Consider the following 22825-nt stretch of genomic DNA (forward strand, 5'->3'; position numbering starts at 1 on the left):
TTGCCCTTCTATCAGCTCCAACCAGTCTGGCCATTCTCCTCTGACCTCTGGCATCAACAAGGCATTTCCGCCCACAGAACTGCCGCTCACTGGATGTTTTTTCTTTTTCGGACCATTCTCTGTAAACCCTAGAGATGGTTGTGCGTGAAAATCCCAGTAGATCAGCAGTTTCTGAAATACTCAGACCAGCCCTTCTGGCACCAACAATCATGCCACGTTCAAAGTCACTCAAATCACCTTTCTTCCCCATACTGATGCTCGCTTTGAACTGCAGGAGATTGTCTTGACCATGTCTACATGCCTAAATGCACTGAGTTGCCGCCATGTGATTGGCTGCTTAGAAATTAAGTGTTAACGAGCAGTTGGCCAGGTGTACCTAATAAAGTGGCCGGTGAGTGTATCTGCAGCATTTTGGTTTGGTGTTATCACTGTGATGCAGAGTCAAAATTTCTCAACTTTCTCACCGTATGTCGACCTGTTTCAGCGTACCCATAACTTCTCCAACATATGCCAGCGTTTTTGGCAGATTTTCAGGCGTGCTCTGGTCTTAAAGGTGTAACAGGAGCTCCAGCTGTGGAATGACCTTCCTCAGCCATTAGACTCGCCTCCACATGTTCTAAATTTAAATCTCTTCTTTAAACCCATTTCTTTTCCTTGGTTTTTACACAATCTGAAATGTTGACTCTGTCTTACTGTGTTTCTTTTATCATTTCATTTTTGCTGTTTATTTTATTACTACTTTTATACCCCACTTTATCAATTGCTTTTATGATTTATTTTTATGGTTGTGTATAGCATGTTGGTCCTGTTGGGTGTTAAAAGTGCTTTATAAATTTATTTTTTATGGTATCTGTCATCCGTTAATAAGAAATTCACTGAAATCATAATTTAACCATTAAAGGTAAGGAACTGCATCATTTTCATATTATCCTGTAACCTGTGCAGCGTGGAGCCAGAAACCAGCCTCACCGTAAAATAGAAGAAGATGGAGTGATTTTAATATCATTTTATTTCAAAGTAGAAATTAATTCCAGTTTCACAGATTTTCCAAACAAAAAAAAATATTTTTTTTTTTCTGTATTATTGAATTGTTCTGTACTTCCCGCCTTCAGCTGACTCAGTGGTCTAAAAATATCACCATGGTGATTTCTGTGTGAAAGATGATTTCGTTTTTTTAAAACAACATTACTTCGGTCTCCTAACGGCACGGATCTGCAGACACCTGGAGCTTCCATTAACCCAAAGGTTGGTTTCTGGTTCCAAAGAGAATGAAAATCAGGAAAGAGATTCAATCCGTTTCGTCTTTCTGATAAAACTGTTCCTCCCTTTCTTCACAACCTTCCTAATTTCTCTCTTGGCGCTCTCGTTAATCAAACAGTAGATAATCGGATCCAGAGTGCTGTTCAGGGTCGTCGTGGCAACCGTGACCAAGTACGCGTCTCTGAACCTCTGGGCCCAGTTGCAGTTCCGTTGCTCCAGGACGACCCGGAGGAACATGACCGTCTGGTAGGGCATGAAGGAAAGTATGTAGGTGAGCAGCAGGAACAGCAGCAGGAGTCCAACCTTTCTGCGCTCCTCTTCCAAGATGGAGGCGCTCTGTCTGAGGGAGCGCATGATCAGCAGGTAGCAGACGGTCATGAGGACCACAGGAAACAGGAAGCCCAGAACAAGTCGAACCAGAGCAACATGGGCATACCTGTCAGTCATCGGCACATCCTGGTTGCACAGGAAGTCGAAGGACTCCAGCTCCCCGATGTGGTGAAGCAGGGGAAGGTGGACCAAAATCTCCACAATCCAAACAAGGCTGCTGAAGGCTGCTGCAGCTTTTACCTCTCGGACCCAGTGAAAGTGGAGCGGGTAAACCAGTGCGAGGAAGCGGTCCACAGAGATGCAGCAGAGCAGGCCAGAGCCAACGTAGAAACTGTTGTACATGATTAAATACATCCCGCTGCAGACGGCGTCGGATATGTTCCACTGCAGGGCCAGTCCGATCCAGACAGGCAGCGTAACGGTGTAGAGCAGGTCTGAGACGGACAGGCTGACCAGGTAGACGGCCATGTTGTTCCCCTTCAGCATCAGCTTCCAGGCTATCAGCAGAGACAAGCAGTTGGCTGGAAAGCCCACGATAAAGAACAAGGAGTAGAGGGTTGGATAAATCTGCTGCTCCACCCGTGAGTTGATGCTGCAGGAGTCGGTCTGGTTGAGCGTGGAGTTCATCCCGACACCAGAGAGTTGGATCCTGAATGAGACTCTGGCTGGAAAACTTTCTGCTGCTGGAAAAGTCTGATGCAAATCAGACTGGAAGCGTTAAAAATAGCATCCGAGGTCATCAGATCTAAACATAAACACATCATACACTGACATGACAATGATTTCATGTTCATTTTTTAATAATTCTAGTGAAATAATTTAGTTAAACCTCAGAAAACGGCTCAGTGATTATGTTGCAACTTTTCAGCTATTAATGGAAGCATTGGAACTTTTTATTATTTATGTTTTTAAAACATAAATTCATTCATTTATTTAATTAAGGCTTAGATACTTCGCTCTCAATCTGCAGGTTTACTAGTGGTTCCTAGAATTTCTAAAAGTAGAATGGGAGGCAGATCTTTTAGTTCTCAGGCTCCTCTCCTGTGGAACCAACTACCAGTTTTAGTCCGTGAGGCAGACACCCTGTCTACTTTTAAGGCTAGGCTTAAAACTTTCCTTTTTGATAAAGCTTCTAGTTAGAGTGGCTCAGGTTATCCTGATCTATCTCTATAGTTCTGCTGCTATAATCTTAGACTGCTGGAGGACATAGGGACCCCTTTTTCATCATTCTGCTTCATTCTATCTCTATTCTCCCACTCTGCAGAATCTGTTAGTTCAATCTCTAACGTTCTGCTCTCTCTGCTTTTTCTCATAGTAGCTTCATCTGGTCTGTTCCTGTTTGGCTGTGACTCCATCCTGGAAAGAAATATCAGCTGTGCTGCTGCCATCAACACCTTTGTTTCTAGATGTTGGAGCTTGGCCTGTTTTCCAGTGTAGTCCTGTTTCTCTGACTGTGACTAACTGGATGTGCTCTCTTCATCCTCTGACATGGGAGCTGGCTCGGAGCTCGTCTGCCTGGCTGTGTGTTTCCTGGACGGGGCCGCCTGTGGAGCTGGTTGACAGTTGTCTTTTGTATCTATGCTTCTTTTTCTATGTCTGCTTCTGTCTCCTTGAACCCCAGTGGGCCTCAGCAGATGGCCGCTCACACTGAGCCTGGTTCTGCTGGAGGTTTCTTCCTGTTCAAAGGGAGTTTTTCCTCTCCACTGTCGCTACAAGCATGCTTAGTGTGAGGGATTGCTGAAGAGTCAATGAGTCGATGCAATCAGCTGGTTTTCCGTAGATAGAAAACTTAATTCTGACTAATAATTCTGACTGGATGATCTGGTTGAATTGTCTCTATAAAGGGACCTGAGATGACATCATGTGAATTGGAGCTATAGAAATAAACTAAATAGAATTGAATCTAAAGGTCACATATGATTTTAATCTGTTTTAGTTTATAATACGCCTGATCAACCAACATGTGCTTCCTGATGTGAAGATTTTCATTTTTATTCTTCCAATATGCTCTCAGGTTAGAACTCTGATTTGGGGTTATAAAAAAATAAACTGGATAAAATTCAATGAAACTTTTTGGTTTAAAGTGGAAATAAAAGCAGCAGTGTGTAGAAACTGCACCACAGCCTCTCCAGTAGAAGGGTTAGCATTTGCATGAACCTGAGCTATCAGTGCATGCAAATGATGGGAAATATTCCTGGCTGAATAACACTGATACACTGTCTTCTCCTCTGTTCAATCCACTGGACTTTGTTTCCAGGTTTGAAGACGTTTCTCTTCCATCCAGGAAGATTTTTCAATCCAAAATGTCAGAAATAGCGTTTAGTTCCAGGTTTTATCCAGCAGCCCAACAAAGCCTGGTTTTAGTTTAGAAAACATGCAAATAGAAACTGATGAACGGGTGAGGTCTTCCGTTCTCCTGTAAAGGGGTTGGGGCTGCGATGATAACGGGAAGGAATCGACTGTATCGCTGCATTGGAGGTTTCTGAAAGCTAAAACCTGAGTCCCCCCCCCCCCCACCCCCCAGTTTAAGGGGGCACTCACCTCTTCAGCCAGGCCCATTATTCCCTTAAACGACCCCCCTTTCAGAGACATACACAGGTATGGGGTATAGCAGACTAACAAAGAAGCCATTAACCCCCCCCACCCCCCACCCCACCCACCCCCACCCCCGCCCTTTTGTGATATTTTGCATTAAAAAAGCTTCCTGGATGAAAAGAGAAATAAATTCAAACTTGGAAACAAAGTCCAGTGAATTGTTTTTTTTTACTTTTTTGGCATTTAGTTTCAATGGTTAAAAAGTGGAATATGACGAGCAGATGAGAGCAACCAGGGAGGATCAGAACTAGTTTCACATCGCTGAGTCAGCAGGGAGGGATTCTCTGGAACTGAGTTCAAACAAACTGAGTGCAAAGAACAAAGAGCGAATGGTGAGAAATGAGGAGCATCAGCATAAACGTGGACTGTGGCGTGACGGCACCTCTATCATTCAACGAATCAGGCTGAATGCAAAGTGAAAGATGCAAAACAAAAAGTGCACGTGCTTAAGGTTAACCTCGTCTGTTCCTAAACAGGCTTAAATCAAAGCCTCAGTTTGTCCTGGAAATGTTTGGAAACCTGGAAAAAACTACAGCTACATACTGTTGATATAGATAAGCTGGAAACCAACAGAGAAGCTGCATAGAAGCAGACAAACAGAGAATCATGGTTAGATTGTAAAGTATGGAAATCTAGTCATATTAAAAGGAATGGGCACCCTACTAATCTGAATTATTTTTGTTTTTAAATATTTGGGTGTTTGCGGCAGCTATTTTAGTTTGATATATAGAATAACTGATGAACACATTAATATTTCAGTATTGAATTGAGGGTTATTGGAGTAACAGACAATCTGCAATATGCATTCAAGCAAAACTTGACAGGATAAAAAATGTGGGCACCAAAATCATTTCATTGATCTGAATACCCTTGACTACTTTTCAATGACTTACTGAAACACAAAGTTGGTTTGGTAAGATTGGAACTTCATAGCTAGGTGTGTCCAATCAGGAGAAAATGTATTTAAGTTGGCCGGTTGGAAGATGTTCTCCTGTTTGAATCTCCTCTGAAAATTCATCATTTTTTAGACCAAGATGGCGGCGCGAGTACATCGCGAGGCTCACGGTCTCTCCAGATTCTGCAATTTTGCAGTGATTTTCTTGCTCATTTTGGGTCTGTTCGTGCAGAACAGTTGTGCCCTTACATCGTACACCCGTTATGAGCTTTTGGATATTGGTTTACGAATTTCTGACAGTCTTGTTGAAAACCTTCGACTCCTTCCTGAGATAACCAGAACACCCGAGGCTTCGCCCTCTGCTCGGCCAGGCGAAAGTGCTCCCAGGCGGTGCCAAGATCGTAAACAAAGGCGAGGGAAGCGCGGAGGACTAAGAGCTAAGCTAAAGCTAACACCACACCGGCTCTCTTTACCCAGCATTTTATTTGCCAATGTGCGGTCGCTGCTGAACAAAATGGAGGAGATTCGACTCAACATGCCCTAATCTTCATGGAAACATTGTTAAACAGTGGAATACCAGACAACGCTGTTGAGCTAGCGAGACGCCATATATTCCGGGCGGATAGAACATCAGATGGCTCTGGTAAGACCAGAGGTGGAGGACTGTGTATTTACATTAAAGAAGCTTGGTGCACAAACTCTGCTATTGTTGAGAGACATTGCTAACCTGGAGTTTCTCATAGTTAAATGTAGACCATTCTATCTGCCACGGGAGTTCACTTTCACTATTATCACTGCAGCCTACATTCCCCCCGACGCTGATGCTAAGTCTGCTATGAAAGAACTTCTCGCAGCAATCAGTAAACAACAGACCATTCACCCAGAAGCTGCGTTTATTGTCGCAGGTGATTTTAATCATTCAAATTTAAAGTCAGTGCTACCAAATTAGCCAAATGCATGTTCTCTGCCACACCAGAGGAAACAAAACTTTAGACCACGTTTACACAAACGTGGCTGAAGCCTACGTTGCGACACCCCTCCCCCACCTGGGACAGTCAGATCACCTTACTTTGTTCCTCACCCCCAGATATGCACCCCTCATCAATGGTGTGAAGCCATCAGTGAAGACCATCAAGGTGTGGCCTGTGGGAGCAGATTCAACACTTCAGGAAAGGTTCCTACACACAGACTGGAGTATGTCTGCTTCTCAAGCCACCAGTGGCTCTCTCACGGACATTGACTGTTACGCCTCCTCTGTACTGAATTATATTAATACCACTATTGACAATGTTACAACCCAGAAGCAGATCACCACATACCCAAATCAGAAGCCATGGAAGAACAGGAAGGTGCGACTCCTATTGAAGACACGCAACACGCCTTCAGATCAGGAGATGCATCAGCCTGTAGCACAGCCAGAGCAAACCTGGAAAGGGGCATCAAAGAGGCCAAGCACTGCTACAAGCTTAAGATAGAGGGACAACAACGCTGACCCCCGACGCATCCCATCAGTGACTATAAACCCACTCATCCCACCTCTGCAGCCACTGATGTCAATTTCCTGAACGAGATGAATGACTTTTATGCTCACTTTGAAAGAGATAACAGTGAAACTGCCACCAAGCTGAAATCCTCAGCCGACCACTCGGCAATCACACTCTCCTCCACAGATGTCTGCAATGCACCGAGCAGGATCAGCACGCACAAGGCAGCTGAACCAGATAACATCCCTGGACCTGTACTCAGGGCACCTCGCTGGGGTTTTACAGACATTTCCAACCTGTCTCTTGCCCAAGCAGCTGTACCAACATGCTTCAAATGTACTTCCATTGTGCCAGTGCCAGAACACTCCAGCCCAACATGCCTTAACGACTACCGCCCTGTAGCACTCACACCAATCATAATGAAGTGCTTTGAGCAGCTGGTCCTGGCACACCTGAAAGACTTGCTACCATCCACATTGGACTCACACCAGTTTGCATACCGCAGCAATAGGAGCACAGAGGATGCAGTTTCCATGGCACTGCACTCTGTGCTCACACATCTGGACAATAAGAAGACTTATGCACGCATGCTGTTTGTCGACTTTAGCTCAGCATTCAACACTCTCATTCCGGCTAAGTTATTAGCCAAACTTCAAGACCTGGCCATCAACACCTCCATGTGCAACTGGATTCTGGACTTTCCGACCAACAGACCCCAGAATGTCCGATCAGGCTCCAACTGCTCCACGTCCATCACACTGAACACTGGTGTACCACAGGGCTGTGTGCTAAGCCCGTTTCTCTACTCCCTCTTCACCATTCGACTGCAAGCCTGTGTACGCGTCTAATTCCATCATCAAGTTTGCGGACGACACCACGGTGATCGGTCTCATTGGCAACAATGATGAGACTGCCTATAGGGAGGAGATCAAGCACTTGGCCACATGGTGCACTGAAAATAACCAGCTCCTCAACACCACCAAAATTAAGGAGCTCATCAGAGACTCCAGGAAAGATTCAACAGGCACCCAAAACACCATCCACATCAATGGAATGGCTGCTGAACGTGTCTCCAGTTTCAAGTTTCTGGGGACCCACATCTCAGCGGACAAGTCCTGGTCAACCAACACCTCCTGCCTGGTCAAGAAGGCTCACAGCGCCTCTTCTTCCTGAGGACACTGAGGAAGAATCAGCTCCCCTCGACTATCCTGGTGAACTTCAATATAAAGCATCCGAACCAACTGTGTAACAGTGCGGTACGGAAGCTGTTCTGTTGCAGAGTGCAAGGCACTGCCGCGGGTGGTGACAGCTGCCCAGCGCATCACTGGAACTTCACTACCCACCATTGAACACATACAGGAGAAATGCTGCCTACATGGAGCCCGCAGCATTCTTAAGGATTCATCCCACCCAGCCCACAAACTGGTTTCTCTCCTGCCCTCCGGCAGGTGTACTGCGGACCAGAACCAGCAGACTAGAGAACAGCCTTTTCCCCAGAGCTGTCTCTTTACTGAACTCTAACCCTCACTGATAGACTCTACTCTCCTTCCTCACACCTACCACCATTTTGCTATTCTGTTTTTTTACAAGACTGTAATGTTCACCTGCACTCCTGACTGCTACTATTGTAACAGCTCTTTACATGCATCTTGCACTACTCATCTTGACTGAATACTGATCTGCACTGCCGACTGTTTATTCACAGCACCAATTGTTTACATTTACATCTGCAATAACGTAATTTAACTGTAATATGCAATTACCTTCCGCTGCACTTTAATTTAGATAGCTTCTGTCCAAACTTTATTTATTCATTATATAGTAAAACCCATCTGTATATATGCTATTGGACATAACTGTAAAAACCCTTTCTATAGTAATATTCACCTGTATATTATATTCAGTAAATATCCAGCTGTAAATTTAGATCATAACACTAGTGATCTATATATTATATTCATTATTTTTAATGGTATTCATCTCTATACTCATTCAGTAGAACCCATGTCGTGTATTTATGGAACCATTATTTCTCCTGCTCTGCTGCTGTTGCACTTCTGGTTAGACCTAAACTGCATTTCGTTGCCTTGTACCTTTACCTGTGTAATGACAATATAGTTGGACCTAATCTGATCTAATCTTATCATGGGCGCATCAGAACAACTCTCACATGATCTGAAAACAAAGATTGTTCAACCTCGTCGTTCCGGGGAAGGATACAAAAAGTTGTCTCAGAGTTTAAACGGTGAGGAACGTAGGAAGGAAAAGGAAGACCACACGGACAGTTCCTGTTAAGCCCAGAAACATATCAGAGAGGCAGAGAAGAAGAATGATCAAGGACAACCCACAGACCACCTCCAAACCTACAGACCAACTCCAAACCCACAGACCACCTCCAAACCTACAGACCAACTCCAAACCTACAGACCAACTCCAAACCTACAGACCACCTCCAAACCTACAGACCAACTCCAAACCCACAGACCACCTCCAAACCTACAGACCAACTCCAAACCTACAGACCACCTCCAACCTACAGACTACCTCCAACCCACAGACCACCTCCAAACCTACAGACAAACTCCAAACCCACAGACCACCTCCAAACCTACAGACCAACTCCAAACCTACAGACCACCTCCAACCTACAGACCACCTCCAACCCACAGACCACATCCAAACCTACAGACCAACTCCAAACCTACAGACCAACTCCAAACCTACAGACCACCCAAAACCTACAGACCACCTCCAAACCACAGACCAACTCCAAACCTACAGACCACCTCCAACCCACAGACCAACTCCAAACCTACAGACCACCTCCAACCTACAGACCAACTCCAAACCTACAGACCAACTCCAAACCTACAGACCAACTCCAAACCTACAGACCACCTCCAACCTACAGACCAACTCCAAACCTACAGACCAACTCCAAACCTACAGACCAACTCCAAACCTACAGACCACCTCCAACCCACAAACCAACTCCAAACCTACAGACCAACTCCAAACCTACAGACCAACTCCAAACCTACAGACCACCTCCAACCCACAGACCACCTCCAAACCTACAGACCACCTCCAACCTACAGACCACCTCCAACCCACAGACCAACTCCAAGCCTACAGACCACCTCCAACCCACAGACCAACTCCAAACCTACAGACGACCTCCAACCCACAGACCAACTCCAAACCTACAGACCACCTCCAACCCACAGACCAACTCCAAACCTACAGACCACCTCCAACCCACAGACCAACTCCAAACCTACAGTCCACCTCCAACCCACAGACCAACTCCAAACCTACAGACCACCTCCAACCTACAGACCACCTCCAACCCACAGACCACCTCCAAACCTACAGACCAACTCCAAACCTACAGACCACCTCCAACCCACAGACCAACTCCAAACCTACAGACCACCTCCAACCCACAGACCAACTCCAAACCTACAGACCACCTCCAACCCACAGACCACCTCCAAACCTACAGACCACCTCCAACCCACAGACCACCTCCAAACCTACAGACCACCTCCAACCCACAGACCAACTCCAAACCTACAGACCACCTCCAAACCCACAGACCACCTCCAACTCACAGACCACCTCCAAACCTACAGACCACCTCCAACCCACAGACCACCTCCAAACCTACAGACCACCTCCAACCCACAGACCACCTCCAAACCTACAGACCAACTCGAACCCACAGACCACCTCCAAACCTACAGACCACCTCCAACCCACAGACCACCTCCAAACCTACAGACCACCTCCAACCCACAGACCACCTCCAAACCTACAGACCAACTCCAAACCTACAGACCACCTCCAACCCACAGACCACCTCCAAACCTACAGACCACCTCCAACCCACAGACCACCTCCAAACCTACAGTCCACCTCCAACCCACAGACCAACTCCAAACCTACAGACCACCTCCAACCTACAGACCACCTCCAACCCACAGACCACCTCCAAACCTACAGACCAACTCCAAACCTACAGACCACCTCCAACCCACAGACCAACTCCAAACCTACAGACCACCTCCAACCCACAGACCAACTCCAAACCTACAGACCACCTCCAACCCACAGACCACCTCCAAACCTACAGACCACCTCCAACCCACAGACCACCTCCAAACCTACAGACCACCTCCAACCCACAGACCAACTCCAAACCTACAGACCACCTCCAAACCCACAGACCACCTCCAACTCACAGACCACCTCCAAACCTACAGACCACCTCCAACCCACAGACCACCTCCAAACCTACAGACCACCTCCAACCCACAGACCACCTCCAAACCTACAGACCAACTCGAACCCACAGACCACCTCCAAACCTACAGACCACCTCCAACCCACAGACCACCTCCAAACCTACAGACCACCTCCAACCCACAGACCACCTCCAAACCTACAGACCAACTCCAAACCTACAGACCACCTCCAACCCACAGACCAACTCCAAACCTACAGACCACCTCCAACCCACAGACCAACTCCAAACCTACAGACCACCTCCAACCCACAGACCACCTCCAAACCTACAGACCACCTCCAACCCACAGACCACCTCCAAACCTACAGACCACCTCCAACCCACAGACCAACTCCAAACCTACAGACCACCTCCAACCTACAGACCACCTCCAAACCCACAGACCACCTCCAAACCTACAGACCAACTCCAACCCACAGACCAACTCCAAACCTACAGACCACCTCCAACCCACAGACCACCTCCAAACCTACAGACCACCTCCAACCCACAGACCAACTCCAAACCTACAGACCACCTCCAACCTACAGACCACCTCCAAACCCACAGACCACCTCCAACCCACAGACCACCTCCAAACCTACAGACCACCTCCAACCCACAGACCACCTCCAAACCTACAGACCACCTCCAACCCACAGACCACCTCCAAACCTACAGACCAACTCCAACCTACAGACCACCTCCAACCCACAGACCACCTCCAAACCTACAGACCACCTCCAAACCTACAGACCACCTCCAACCCACAGACCAACTCCAAACCTACAGACCACCTCCAACCCACAGACCACCTCCAAACCTACAGACCACCTCCAACCCACAGACCAACTCCAAACCTACAGACCACCTCCAAACTACAGACCACCTCCAAACCCACAGACCACCTCCAACCCACAGACCACCTCCAAACCTACAGACCACCTCCAACCCACAGACCAACTCCAAACCTACAGACCACCTCCAACCCACAGACCACCTCCAAACCTACAGACCAACTCCAACCCACAGACCAACTCCAACCCACAGACCACCTCCAAACCTACAGACCACCTCCAACCCACAGAGCACCTCCAAACCTACAGACCACCTCCAACCCACAGACCACCTCTAAACCCACAGACCACCTCCAACCCACAGACCACCTCCAAACCTACAGACCACCTCCAACCCACAGACCACCTCCAAACCTACAGACCACCTCCAACCCACAGACCACCTCCAAACCTACAGACCAACTCCAACCCACAGACCACCTCCAACCCACAGACCACCTCCAAACCTACAGACCACCTCCAAACCTACAGACCACCTCCAACCCACAGACCAACTCCAAACCTACAGACCACCTCCAACCCACAGACCACCTCCAAACCTACAGACCACCTCCAACCCACAGACCAACTCCAAACCTACAGACCACCTCCAACCTACAGACCACCTCCAAACCCACAGACCACCTCCAAACCTACAGACCACCTCCAACCCACAGACCAACTCCAAACCTACAGACCACCTCCAACCCACAGACCACCTCCAAACCCACAGACCACCTCCAAACCCACAGACCACCTCCAACCCACAGACCACCTCCAAACCTACAGACCACCTCCAACCCACAGACCACCTCCAACCCACAGACCACCTCCAACCCACAGACCACCTCCAAACCTACAGACCACCTCCAACCCACAGACCACCTCCAAACCTACAGACCACCTCCAACCCACAGACCACCTCCAAACCTACAGACCACCTCCAAACCTACAGACCAACTCCAACCCACAGACCACCTCCAACCTACAGACCACCTCCAACCCACAGACCAACTCCAAACCTACAGACCACCTCCAAACTACAGACCACCTCCAAACCCACAGACCACCTCCAACCCACAGACCAACTCCAAACCCACAGACCACCTCCAAACCTACAGACCACCTCCAACCCACAGACCACCTCCAAACCTACAGACCAACTCCAACCCACAGACCACCTCCAACCTACAGACTACCTCCAAACCTACAGACCACCTCCAACCCACAGACCACCTCCAAACCTACAGACCACCTCCAAACCTACAGACCAACTCCAACCCACAGACCACCTCCAACCTACAGACCAACTCCAAACCTACAGACCACCTCCAACCTACAGACCACCTCCAACCTACAGACCACCTCCAAACCTACAGACCACCTCCAACCCACAGACCACCTCCAAACCTACAGACCACCTCCAACCCACAGACCACCTCCAAACCTACAGACCACTTTCAACCCACAGACCACCTCCAAACCTACAGACCAACTCCAACCCACAGACCACCTCCAACCCACAGACCACCTCCAAACCTACAGACCACCTCCAAACCTACAGACCAACTCCAACCCACAGACCACCTCCAACCTACAGACCACCTCCAAACCTACAGACCACCTCCAACCTACAGACCACCTCCAACCTACAGACCACCTCCAACCTACAGACCACCTCCAACCTACAGACCACCTCCAAACCTACAGACCACCTCCAACCCACAGACCACCTCCAAACCTACAGACCACCTCCAACCCACAGACCACCTCCAAACCTACAGACCACCTCCAACCCACAGACCACCTCCAATCCTGTACTTAAATATTTTATTTGAGTATCTTTACTTTAGTCATTTTTTGGTGGGGGGGTCTTTTAACTTTCCCTCCAGGAAGCTGTTAGTTCCTTCTTCCTCAGCGTGGCTTTTTAATCCTCTGTTCTAGTTCCTAATAGATTCAAACTTTAATATTCAAAATATCTGTCCTTATTTTTTGTAGTATGATGCTGAAGTTCTTTCCAGGTGGTGTAGAATCTATATCAGGCAGTTCTATGCATCAATACATCAGGAGGTTTCTGAAAGTTACAGCTTCTTTAAAATTACTCATTAAAAAATTAGATTTATATTGTTAAATACTTGAATGCATTTACTTTTGAATACCTAAGTATTTTCAAAAGTGAATACGTGCCCCCTGCAGTTTTTACTGTCCAAAAACAATGCTACACTATTGTACATCCTGTAAACCTTGTAAAGTATTGTACTGTTTGTTTTATTTTAGTGTGAGGATTCTGGTGTGTTTGGGGTTTTTTTGGTATGAGAGTGAGAGTTCCTGTTTTGAGAAAAGATCTCTGCTGCAGAGTTCAGTTCTAGTTGCTGCTCACCTGGTGGCCATCTTCCCATCAGACTGACTGGTGTTTCAAAGGATCATCGCTCTTCACCAGATGATTGTATCTCAGCCAGTTTTCCAGCTCCTGTAGTTTTTCCAGTGATTTTTAGCTTTCATGTCAGTCTCATGTTTCCTGTGTTTCAGGTTTTTAGATGCTCTCCAGTGAAAGGAAGGATTACCTGTATGCTGCTGGTTGCAGCTTTGTGGCTTCCTCTGTCTCCTTCATCTGCCTGCCTCCCGTCCAGCGTGTTGATCACCACAGAAACGGCATCGTTTGGAACTCGCTCTCCCCGACCAGGACAAACGTCACAGGATCCAAACCCCTCCAGCTCTATCAAACGGCCAAGTAGGTCCTTCCTCCCTCCAGGCGTTTCCCAGACCAGCCTCAACCTCAGCTTTGTTAATGTGCCTCTCTTCTCCTGACGCCTTCCTTCCACAGGAACTGAACCGTGGATTTGGTTTTTTGTTCAACCTTGTAAATAAATCCTAAACTTTAACTGGTCTCCTGATTGATTCTGCATGTTGGTCAGGAAAATATATTCCAACATTTAAGTAGTGGTAATAAAACGTATTGTTATATATTAATCAAAAAAGAAAAAATACAATCTATGGGTGTGGTTTTATAAATGAAGGCTCATAATAAAAGTAATTTGGATTTGGATTGATGCAAGATTTAAAAATACTTGTGCCCCCCCGCCTCTGAAATCAAAACTTCATTCATGTTCAGTACTTTTACTCAAGTACTACTGTTGAGTACTTCATACTGTCGTACTTTCATATGTGGACGCACTGCATATACTCTATATGCCTCCATGCACCTTCTTCTTCTTCTTTGACTATTTAAGTTGACGTAACCAGTAAATTTCTCCACTGTGAGATCAATAAATTCAATCAATGAATCCACTAAAGACAAACACATTCGAACCTTTATAAAAAAAGTATTGCTAATGTTAATGTTTGAGGTAAAGTTGGTCAATTATGCAGCAGTTTTATTTCCTATCAATGACAGCATGATGCCCAAACTGAATTTAGTTAGGAATATTTGTAACCTGGCTGCTCAGTAGAACAGTGGGTAGCACTGCTTCCTTGCAGCAAGAAGGTTCCGGGTTCGATTCCGGAGTCTTTCTGCATGGAGTTTGCATGTTCTCCCTGAGCATGTGTGGGTTCTCTCTGGGTACTCTGGCTTCCCCCCACAGTCCAAAATCATGACCGTTAGGTTTATTGGCTTCTCTAAATTGTCCTTAGGTGTGGTGTGTGAATGGTTGTTTGTCTCTGTGTTGCCCTGTGATGGACTGGAGACCTGTCCAGGGTGGACCCCGCCTCTCTGTCCAGGGTGGACCCCGCCTCTCTGTCCAGGGTGGACCCTGCCTCTCTGTCCAGGGTGGACCCTGCCTCTCTGTCCAGGGTGGACCCCGCCTCTCTGTCCAGGGTGGACCCCGCCTCTCTGTCCAGGGTGGACCCTGCCGCTCTGTCCAGGTTGGACCCCCCCTCTCTGTCCAGGGTGGACCCTGCCTCTCTGTCCAGGGTGGACCCCGTCTCTCTGTCCAGGGTGGACCCCCCCTCTCTGTCCAGGGTGGACCCCCGCCTCTCTGTCCAGGGTGGACCCCGCCTCTCTGTCCAGGGTGGACCCCGCCTCTCTGTCCAGGTTGGACCCCCCCTCTCTGTCCAGGGTGGACCCTGCCGCTCTGTCCAGGTTGGACCCCCCCTCTCTGTCCAGGGTGGACCCTGCCTCTCTGTCCAGGGTGGACCCCGTCTCTCTGTCCAGGGTGGACCCCCCCTCTCTGTCCAGGGTGGACCCCGCCTCTCTGTCCAGGGTGGACCCCGCCTCTCTGTCCAGGGTGGACCCCGCCTCTCTGTCCAGGGTGGACCCCGCCTCTCTGTCCAGGTTGGACCCCCCCTCTCTGTCCAGGGTGGACCCTGCCGCTCTGTCCAGGTTGGACCCCCCTCTCTGTCCAGGGTGGACCCTGCCTCTCTGTCCAGGGTGGACCCCGTCTCTCTGTCCAGGGTGGACCCCCCCTCTCTGTCCAGGGTGGACCCCGCCTCTCTGTCCAGGGTGGACCCCCGCCTCTCTGTCCAGGGTGGACCCCGCCTCTCTGTCCAGGTTGGACCCCCCCTCTCTGTCCAGGGTGGACCCTGCCGCTCTGTCCAGGTTGGACCCCCCCTCTCTGTCCAGGGTGGACCCCTGCCTCTCTGTCCAGGGTGGACCCCGCCTCTCTGTCCAGGGTGGACCCCCCCTCTCTGTCCAGGGTGGACCCCGCCTCTCTGTCCAGGGTGGACCCCCGTCTCTCTGTCCAGGGTGGACCCCGCCTCTCTGTCCAGGTTGGACCCCCCCTCTCTGTCCAGGGTGGACCCCGCCTCTCTGTCCAGGTTGGACCCCCCCTCTCTGTCCAGGGTGGACCCCTGCCTCTCTGTCCAGGGTGGACCCCCGTCTCTCTGTCCAGGGTGGACCCCCCCTCTCTGTCCAGGGTGGACCCCCGTCTCTCTGTCCAGGGTGGACCCCCCCTCTCTGTCCAGGGTGGACCCCGCCTCTCTGTCCAGGGTGGACCCCCCCTCTCTGTCCAGGGTGGACCCCGCCTCTCTGTCCAGGGTGGACCCCGCCTCTCTGTCCAGGGTGGACCCCGCCTCTCTGTCCAGGTTGGACCCCCCCTCTCTGTCCAGGGTGGACCCCGCCTCTCTGTCCAGGTTGGACCCCCCCTCTCTGTCCAGGTTGGACCCCCCCTCTCTGTCCAGGGTGGACCCCCCCTCTCTGTCCAGGTTGGACCCCGCCTCTCTGTCCAGGGTGGACCCCCGCCTCTCTGTCCAGGTTGGACCCCCCCTCTCTGTCCAGGTTGGACCCCGCCTCTCTGTCCAGGTTGGACCCCCCCTCTCTGTCCAGGATGGACCCCGCCTCTCTGTCCAGGGTGGACCCTGCCTCTCTGTCCAGGGTGGACCCCGCCTCTCTGTCCAGGGTGGACCCCGCCTCTCTGTCCAGGTTGGACCCCCCCTCTCTGTCCAGGGTGGACCCCCCCTCTCTGTCCAGGTTGGACCCCGCCTCTCTGTCCAGGTTGGACCCCCCCTCTCTGTCCAGGATGGACCCCGCCTCTCTGTCCAGGGTGGACCCTGCCTCTCTGTCCAGGGTGGACCCCGCCTCTCTGTCCAGGTTGGACCCCCCCTCTCTGTCCAGGTTGGACCCCGCCTCTCTGTCCAGGGTGGACCCCCCCTCTCTGTCCAGGGTGGACCCCGCCTCTCTGTCCAGGGTGGACCCCGCCTCTCTGTCCAGGATGGACCCCGCCTCTCTGTCCAGGTTGGACCCCGCCTCTCTGTCCAGGGTGGACCCCCCCTCTCTGTCCAGGGTGGACCCCGCCTCTCTGTCCAGGGTGGACCCCCCCTCTCTGTCCAGGTTGGACCCCCCCCTCTCTGTCCAGGTTGGACCCCCCCTCTCTGTCCAGGGTGGACCCCCCCTCTCTGTCCAGGTTGGACCCCCCCTCTCTGTCCAGGGTGGACCCCCGCCTCTCTGTCCAGGTTGGACCCCCCCTCTCTGTCCAGGTTGGACCCCCCCTCTCTGTCCAGGGTGGACCCCCCCTCTCTGTCCAGGTTGGACCCCCCCCTCTCTGTCCAGGGTGGACCCTGCCTCTCTGTCCAGGGTGGACCCCCCCTCTCTGTCCAGGGTGGACCCCGCCTCTCTGTCCAGGTTGGACCCCCCCTCTCTGTCCAGGGTGGACCCCCCCTCTCTGTCCAGGTTGGACCCCCCCTCTCTGTCCAGGGTGGACCCCCCCCTCTCTGTCCAGGTTGGACCCCCCCTCTCTGTCCAGGGTGGACCCTGCCTCTCTGTCCAGGGTGGACCCCCCCTCTCTGTCCAGGTTGGACCCCCCCTCTCTGTCCAGGTTGGACCCCCCCTCTCTGTCCAGGGTGGACCCTGCCTCTCTGTCCAGGGTGGACCCCCCCTCTCTGTCCAGGGTGGACCCCGCCTCTCTGTCCAGGTTGGACCCCCCCTCTCTGTCCAGGGTGGACCCCCCCTCTCTGTCCAGGTTGGACCCCCCCTCTCTGTCCAGGGTGGACCCTGCCTCTCTGTCCAGGGTGGACCCCCCCTCTCTGTCCAGGTTGGACCCCCCCTCTCTGTCCAGGGTGGACCCCCCCTCTCTGTCCAGGTTGGACCCCCCCTCTCTGTCCAGGGTGGACCCTGCCTCTCTGTCCAGGGTGGACCCCCCCTCTCTGTCCAGGGTGGACCCCGCCTCTCTGTCCAGGTTGGACCCCCCCTCTCTGTCCAGGGTGGACCCTGCCTCTCTGTCCAGGGTGGACCCTGCCTCTCTGTCCAGGGTGGACCCCCCCTCTCTGTCCAGGGTGGACCCTGCCTCTCTGTCCAGGGTGGACCCCCCCTCTCTGTCCAGGTTGGACCCCCCCTCTCTGTCCAGGGTGGACCCCCCCTCTCTGTCCAGGGTGGACCCCGCCTCTCTGTCCAGGGTGGACCCCGCCTCTCTGTCCAGGTTGGACCCCCCCCTCTCTGTCCAGGTTGGACCCCCCCTCTCTGTCCAGGGTGGACCCCCCCTCTCTGTCCAGGTTGGACCCCCCCTCTCTGTCCAGGGTGGACCCTGCCTCTCTGTCCAGGGTGGACCCCCCCTCTCTGTCCAGGGTGGACCCTGCCTCTCTGTCCAGGGTGGACCCCGCCTCTCTGTCCAGGTTGGACCCCCCCTCTCTGTCCAGGGTGGACCCTGCCTCTCTGTCCAGGGTGGACCCTGCCTCTCTGTCCAGGGTGGACCCCCCCCTCTCTGTCCAGGGTGGACCCTGCCTCTCTGTCCAGGGTGGACCCCCCCTCTCTGTCCAGGTTGGACCCCCCCTCTCTGTCCAGGGTGGACCCCCCCTCTCTGTCCAGGGTGGACCCTGCCTCTCTGTCCAGGGTGGACCCCCCCTATCGCCCATTGACTGCTGGAGATAGGCACCAGCAGCCCTGTGACCCCAATTGGGACAAGCGTGTCAGATAATAGATATTTGTAACCATGGTGACAGCAGAAAATATCACACTTTAATTTGAATAAGTGTCTAGATTAGATACTTAAAATTCTGTAACGATGTATAATATAAAATATATAAAATAAATCAGATTTATATTTGTTTAGATTTAGATTGAAAAGGGGCAGAAATGATCAGATTTAATCAGCACATTAATGGCAGCTTCAGCTGCCTGGACCTGAAAACTTACCAGGGTTTTTTTTTTCAGCTTTTTTTTTTTTTTTAAACAAACCAGTTTTCAATTATCTCATTTTCACTACCTTTTTAAAACTGTGCAGAGAAAACGGTCCGATCACGGTAACCGAGTGCAAATGGAACCCAAACTGAACCGGACCGTACCAGAAACAGCCGAACCGCGCTTAATCTAGTCCTAGTTCATCAGTAGGACTCGGCATGGTTCCTCAGTGGATCGGTTCTCTCATAACGGAGAGCGCCTGAGCGGACCGCCTCATCTCTGATTTACAGTCAGTTGACTTACTTTGCAGGTTTTCCGGCGTGTCCAGCTTTGGCATTCCCAGATCCCTTCACTTTTTCACAATATGAACTTCTTCTCAGTTTATTAACAATAAATGGCATCAACCGATACCAATGATGCCTTCTCCGCCTGACATTCTGCAAACAACAAAATATCACTGATATAAACAAACATAACTTCCTGGATGCTAAGGGCGCCACCATTTTTGTTTGCACAATTGCCTTGAGAGCTGTAGTGTCATGGGCCGCTGATAGGAGGCCAGGAACTGTGCTAGCGTGATGCGCTGGTGAAGATTCTCTGTCATTCAGGTCAGTGTCATTCCATAAAGTTGAAATCAAGCCACTGGACTTTGTTTTCAAGATTGAAGACATTTCGCTTCCCATCCAGGAAGCTTTTTCAATTCAAAATGTCAGAAATAACGTTGAGTATAAAACCTCGAACTTGACGCTATTCCTGTCATTTTGAATTGAAAAAGCTCTTAACGTTTCTCTATCTGTAGAACGGGTCAGTTTTATGTTTTGTCTTCTCCATTCAGAGGGGCCCCTGCATGTCATTGCACAGGGCCCAAAATTTCCTAAATCCTCCCCTGATCACAGCTGTTTACATTGTTACATCACTTTCATTTCCTCCCACTTTCACACGTCGATGTGTTTGTCTTCCGATTCACCCTGAGGACCAGAGGAATTCGGTTGTGATAAACGGTTCAGATATTGTCTGTTTATTTAGCCTTTAAGTATTAATAACTTTTTTATTTGTGTCCCTGTGTCTTTAAAGTGCAAACATATATCACTCTGTGTGTCAGTCGCTATCTTCAAGTGAAAGTTTATTTTTGTTATTCATGTTTTCACAGCCGCCAGGTCAAAAGATGCATCTTAGAAGTGGAAACCGACACTTTACAGCGACGTACAACACAAAATACACGCAGTATAGTCATGAATAATAATGATCAAAGCTTCAGACTAACTAACAGCTTCCTGGAGGGAAAGCGTCTTTTTTAAAGTGTCCAAAGAGTCCAGACAGACCGACAGACAGACAGACAGACAGACAGACAGACCGACAGACAGACAGACAGACAGACAGACAGACAGACAGACAGACGTCCATGTGAAGCTCTCAGGCTTGTTTTTAATCACCATTTATTATTACTGTATCATTACATGTTTACCACACATATGTTGTTCTCATTATATATCTAAAGTTTTCTGGGATCCCGCCTAAGTAGCAAAGCGTTTTAGCTTCGACGAGTTTATTGATAGAAAAGGTAATGAGGGGCCCCCACCCAGCAGTCTGTCTCTCTGCCTGTCGAGGCAAAGCATTAAAGTGAAACAGGAAAAACAAGCTAGAAGGATTAATGGTTGACAGACGCTGAACAGGAGAATTTCCTGAGGATTGGAGAAGGATCAGAGATCAGAGTCTGATGGGTAAATATTTACATCCTGGAAGATAATCTGCACTGAATCCACATCATCACCAGGTCAGATCTTAAAGTCGTAGGGAAGCGGTGAATAAAGTGAATGTGATTGGTCGATTATCAAGGGGGCGGGATTGTTGTGGTGGAAGGTTCGCAAGCAAGTTAGGTTGTGGCCGGTTTGTGGGAAGCATCTTGCTAACCAGTTAGCATCTTAGTGCTAGCAGGTTCCCAATGGGAAATTCCATTGGGACCAAGTAGCACTAAATTGGTGACTTAGAAACGACGCTGTCAAGGAACGCTATGGACAGCGGAAACATGCAAGAGGAGGAGAGTTTAGTGTCGGAGGTCGTGGATGAGTCTCCTCCGTCATCCATTTTTTATTTAGAGGAGGAAAGCGGGGAAGAAGATGTTGTGGAAGAGGACGCCAGGGCGGCAGAAGCTTGGTTTGGTGTAGAAGGCTTCCAGCCGTACATGTTTGAGCCCTTGCCTCGCAACGCTGCCAGTTCTGTTAGCTCTACGCCTGCCGAAGACACAGACGTCCATCCCCGTGAACACTGGGACGCAACTCAATGGGAAAGGAAAGGATTCTGGTTTCAACCGTTGCGTATATTAGCTGCGACATATGAATCTAGATGTTATGACCGAAAACATTTGATTGACAGATGACCGTTGATATATGATTGGCCGAATTTAGGTGTTCAGGCTGACGTAGAACTAAGTGGCCTGCAGAAGATAACGGAAAAAAACAACACAGATTTTAAGATAGAATTTTATCTTTTTTATAGAAAATGTCAAACTTTTGGGACAATCTGGTCTGATAAAGAGAACATTTATATACATGTTTAATCCAGAATGATTTGACATTTAAGTATGATATGACTTTAAGGTCTGGTTATCCTCCCGCAGCAGTGTGTCGCAGTTAGCTTGTCGCAAGGATGACGCAGATATTTTTAATTTATGCTAAATATTGAAGGGCGGTCTGCGCTATTTTATTCCACGCCACAACACCAGAGGGCCAATCAGGAACTAGCTAGGATTGTGGGCGTCCGTGTGTCGGTTCAACAAAGACTGGCCGTGGCGCTGCGTGTTTTGGCTTCGGGTGTAAACCAAGAGACCGTTGCAGTCTGTCTCCGTCCTGCACGGTGTCTGGGATAGAGTCCGAGGTGAGCCAGGCGCTGTGGACGGCCCTACAGCCAGAGTTTCAGCCATTAGGAACCAAACAGGAAATACGCAGTTAGAGCGGATGTAGATTTGACCAATCAGAGGCCTCCTGTCTGCGAGAGATGCACTAGAGTGTCTGCGGAAGGGGGGGCATATCTGCGTTAAGTGTGACACGCACGCAAACCACTTGGTTTCTGAGCATAAACCAGGCTTTATGCTACGTTCAGACCGGATGAGCTTTTACCATCAAAGAAGCTTCTGCTGCTTCATCTCTGATCCTCATTAAGCTTCAGCCGTCCAGTAAAGTGTCTCCAGATGCTTCTGCTGCTCCTGAGTTCGATGCCAGAGAGCAGCTTTGCTATATTAGCTGTGATCAGCGGGTAGAAAGTAGTTAGAATCTATGTTGAAGTGAGAAAGTCCTCCTGAAAACATGGTCTGTGCAGTCAGTTCATCCAGATTACCATCCTGCCTTCAAAGATTATTTCTCTGTGGGAGCCGCTCAGACCCCCACATACCGGCGCTGCGCTGTCACTGGGAATCCCCAGCAGCAGCTGCCTCAGGCCCGCTCGCCTCTCCAGGGTTTTCCCCTCCTGTTGGTGGCGGCTGGAAGTAGATGTTAGCGTTTTTCAGGTCTGTGCTACAAACTGCAGACAGCAGGATAATAAAAGCCAACATATTCTGCCGGCAGGTTTCTACATTTGAAGTTAATTTAGGCGTTA

General features: G+C 49.9%; 1 protein-coding gene across 1 annotated transcript; it reads right to left on the reverse strand.

The window, feature by feature from the left end:
• Positions 1–1228: 1228 nt before the first annotated feature.
• Positions 1229–4149, reverse strand: LOC119799120 (ovarian cancer G-protein coupled receptor 1-like). The gene is made up of 2 exons (XM_038308893.1): positions 4132–4149; positions 1229–2298 (listed from the first exon to the last, which is right to left on the reverse strand). Exons 1-2 carry the CDS (start codon positions 4147–4149, stop codon positions 1276–1278), a joined length of 1041 nt encoding a protein of 346 aa, XP_038164821.1. The 3' UTR covers positions 1229–1275.
• Positions 4150–22825: the final 18676 nt, after the last annotated feature.

The sequence above is a fragment of the Cyprinodon tularosa genome, unplaced genomic scaffold (genome assembly GCF_016077235.1).
Source record: "Cyprinodon tularosa strain WSP-4 unplaced genomic scaffold, ASM1607723v1 ctg1175, whole genome shotgun sequence".
Taxonomy (NCBI): domain Eukaryota; kingdom Metazoa; phylum Chordata; class Actinopteri; order Cyprinodontiformes; family Cyprinodontidae; genus Cyprinodon; species Cyprinodon tularosa.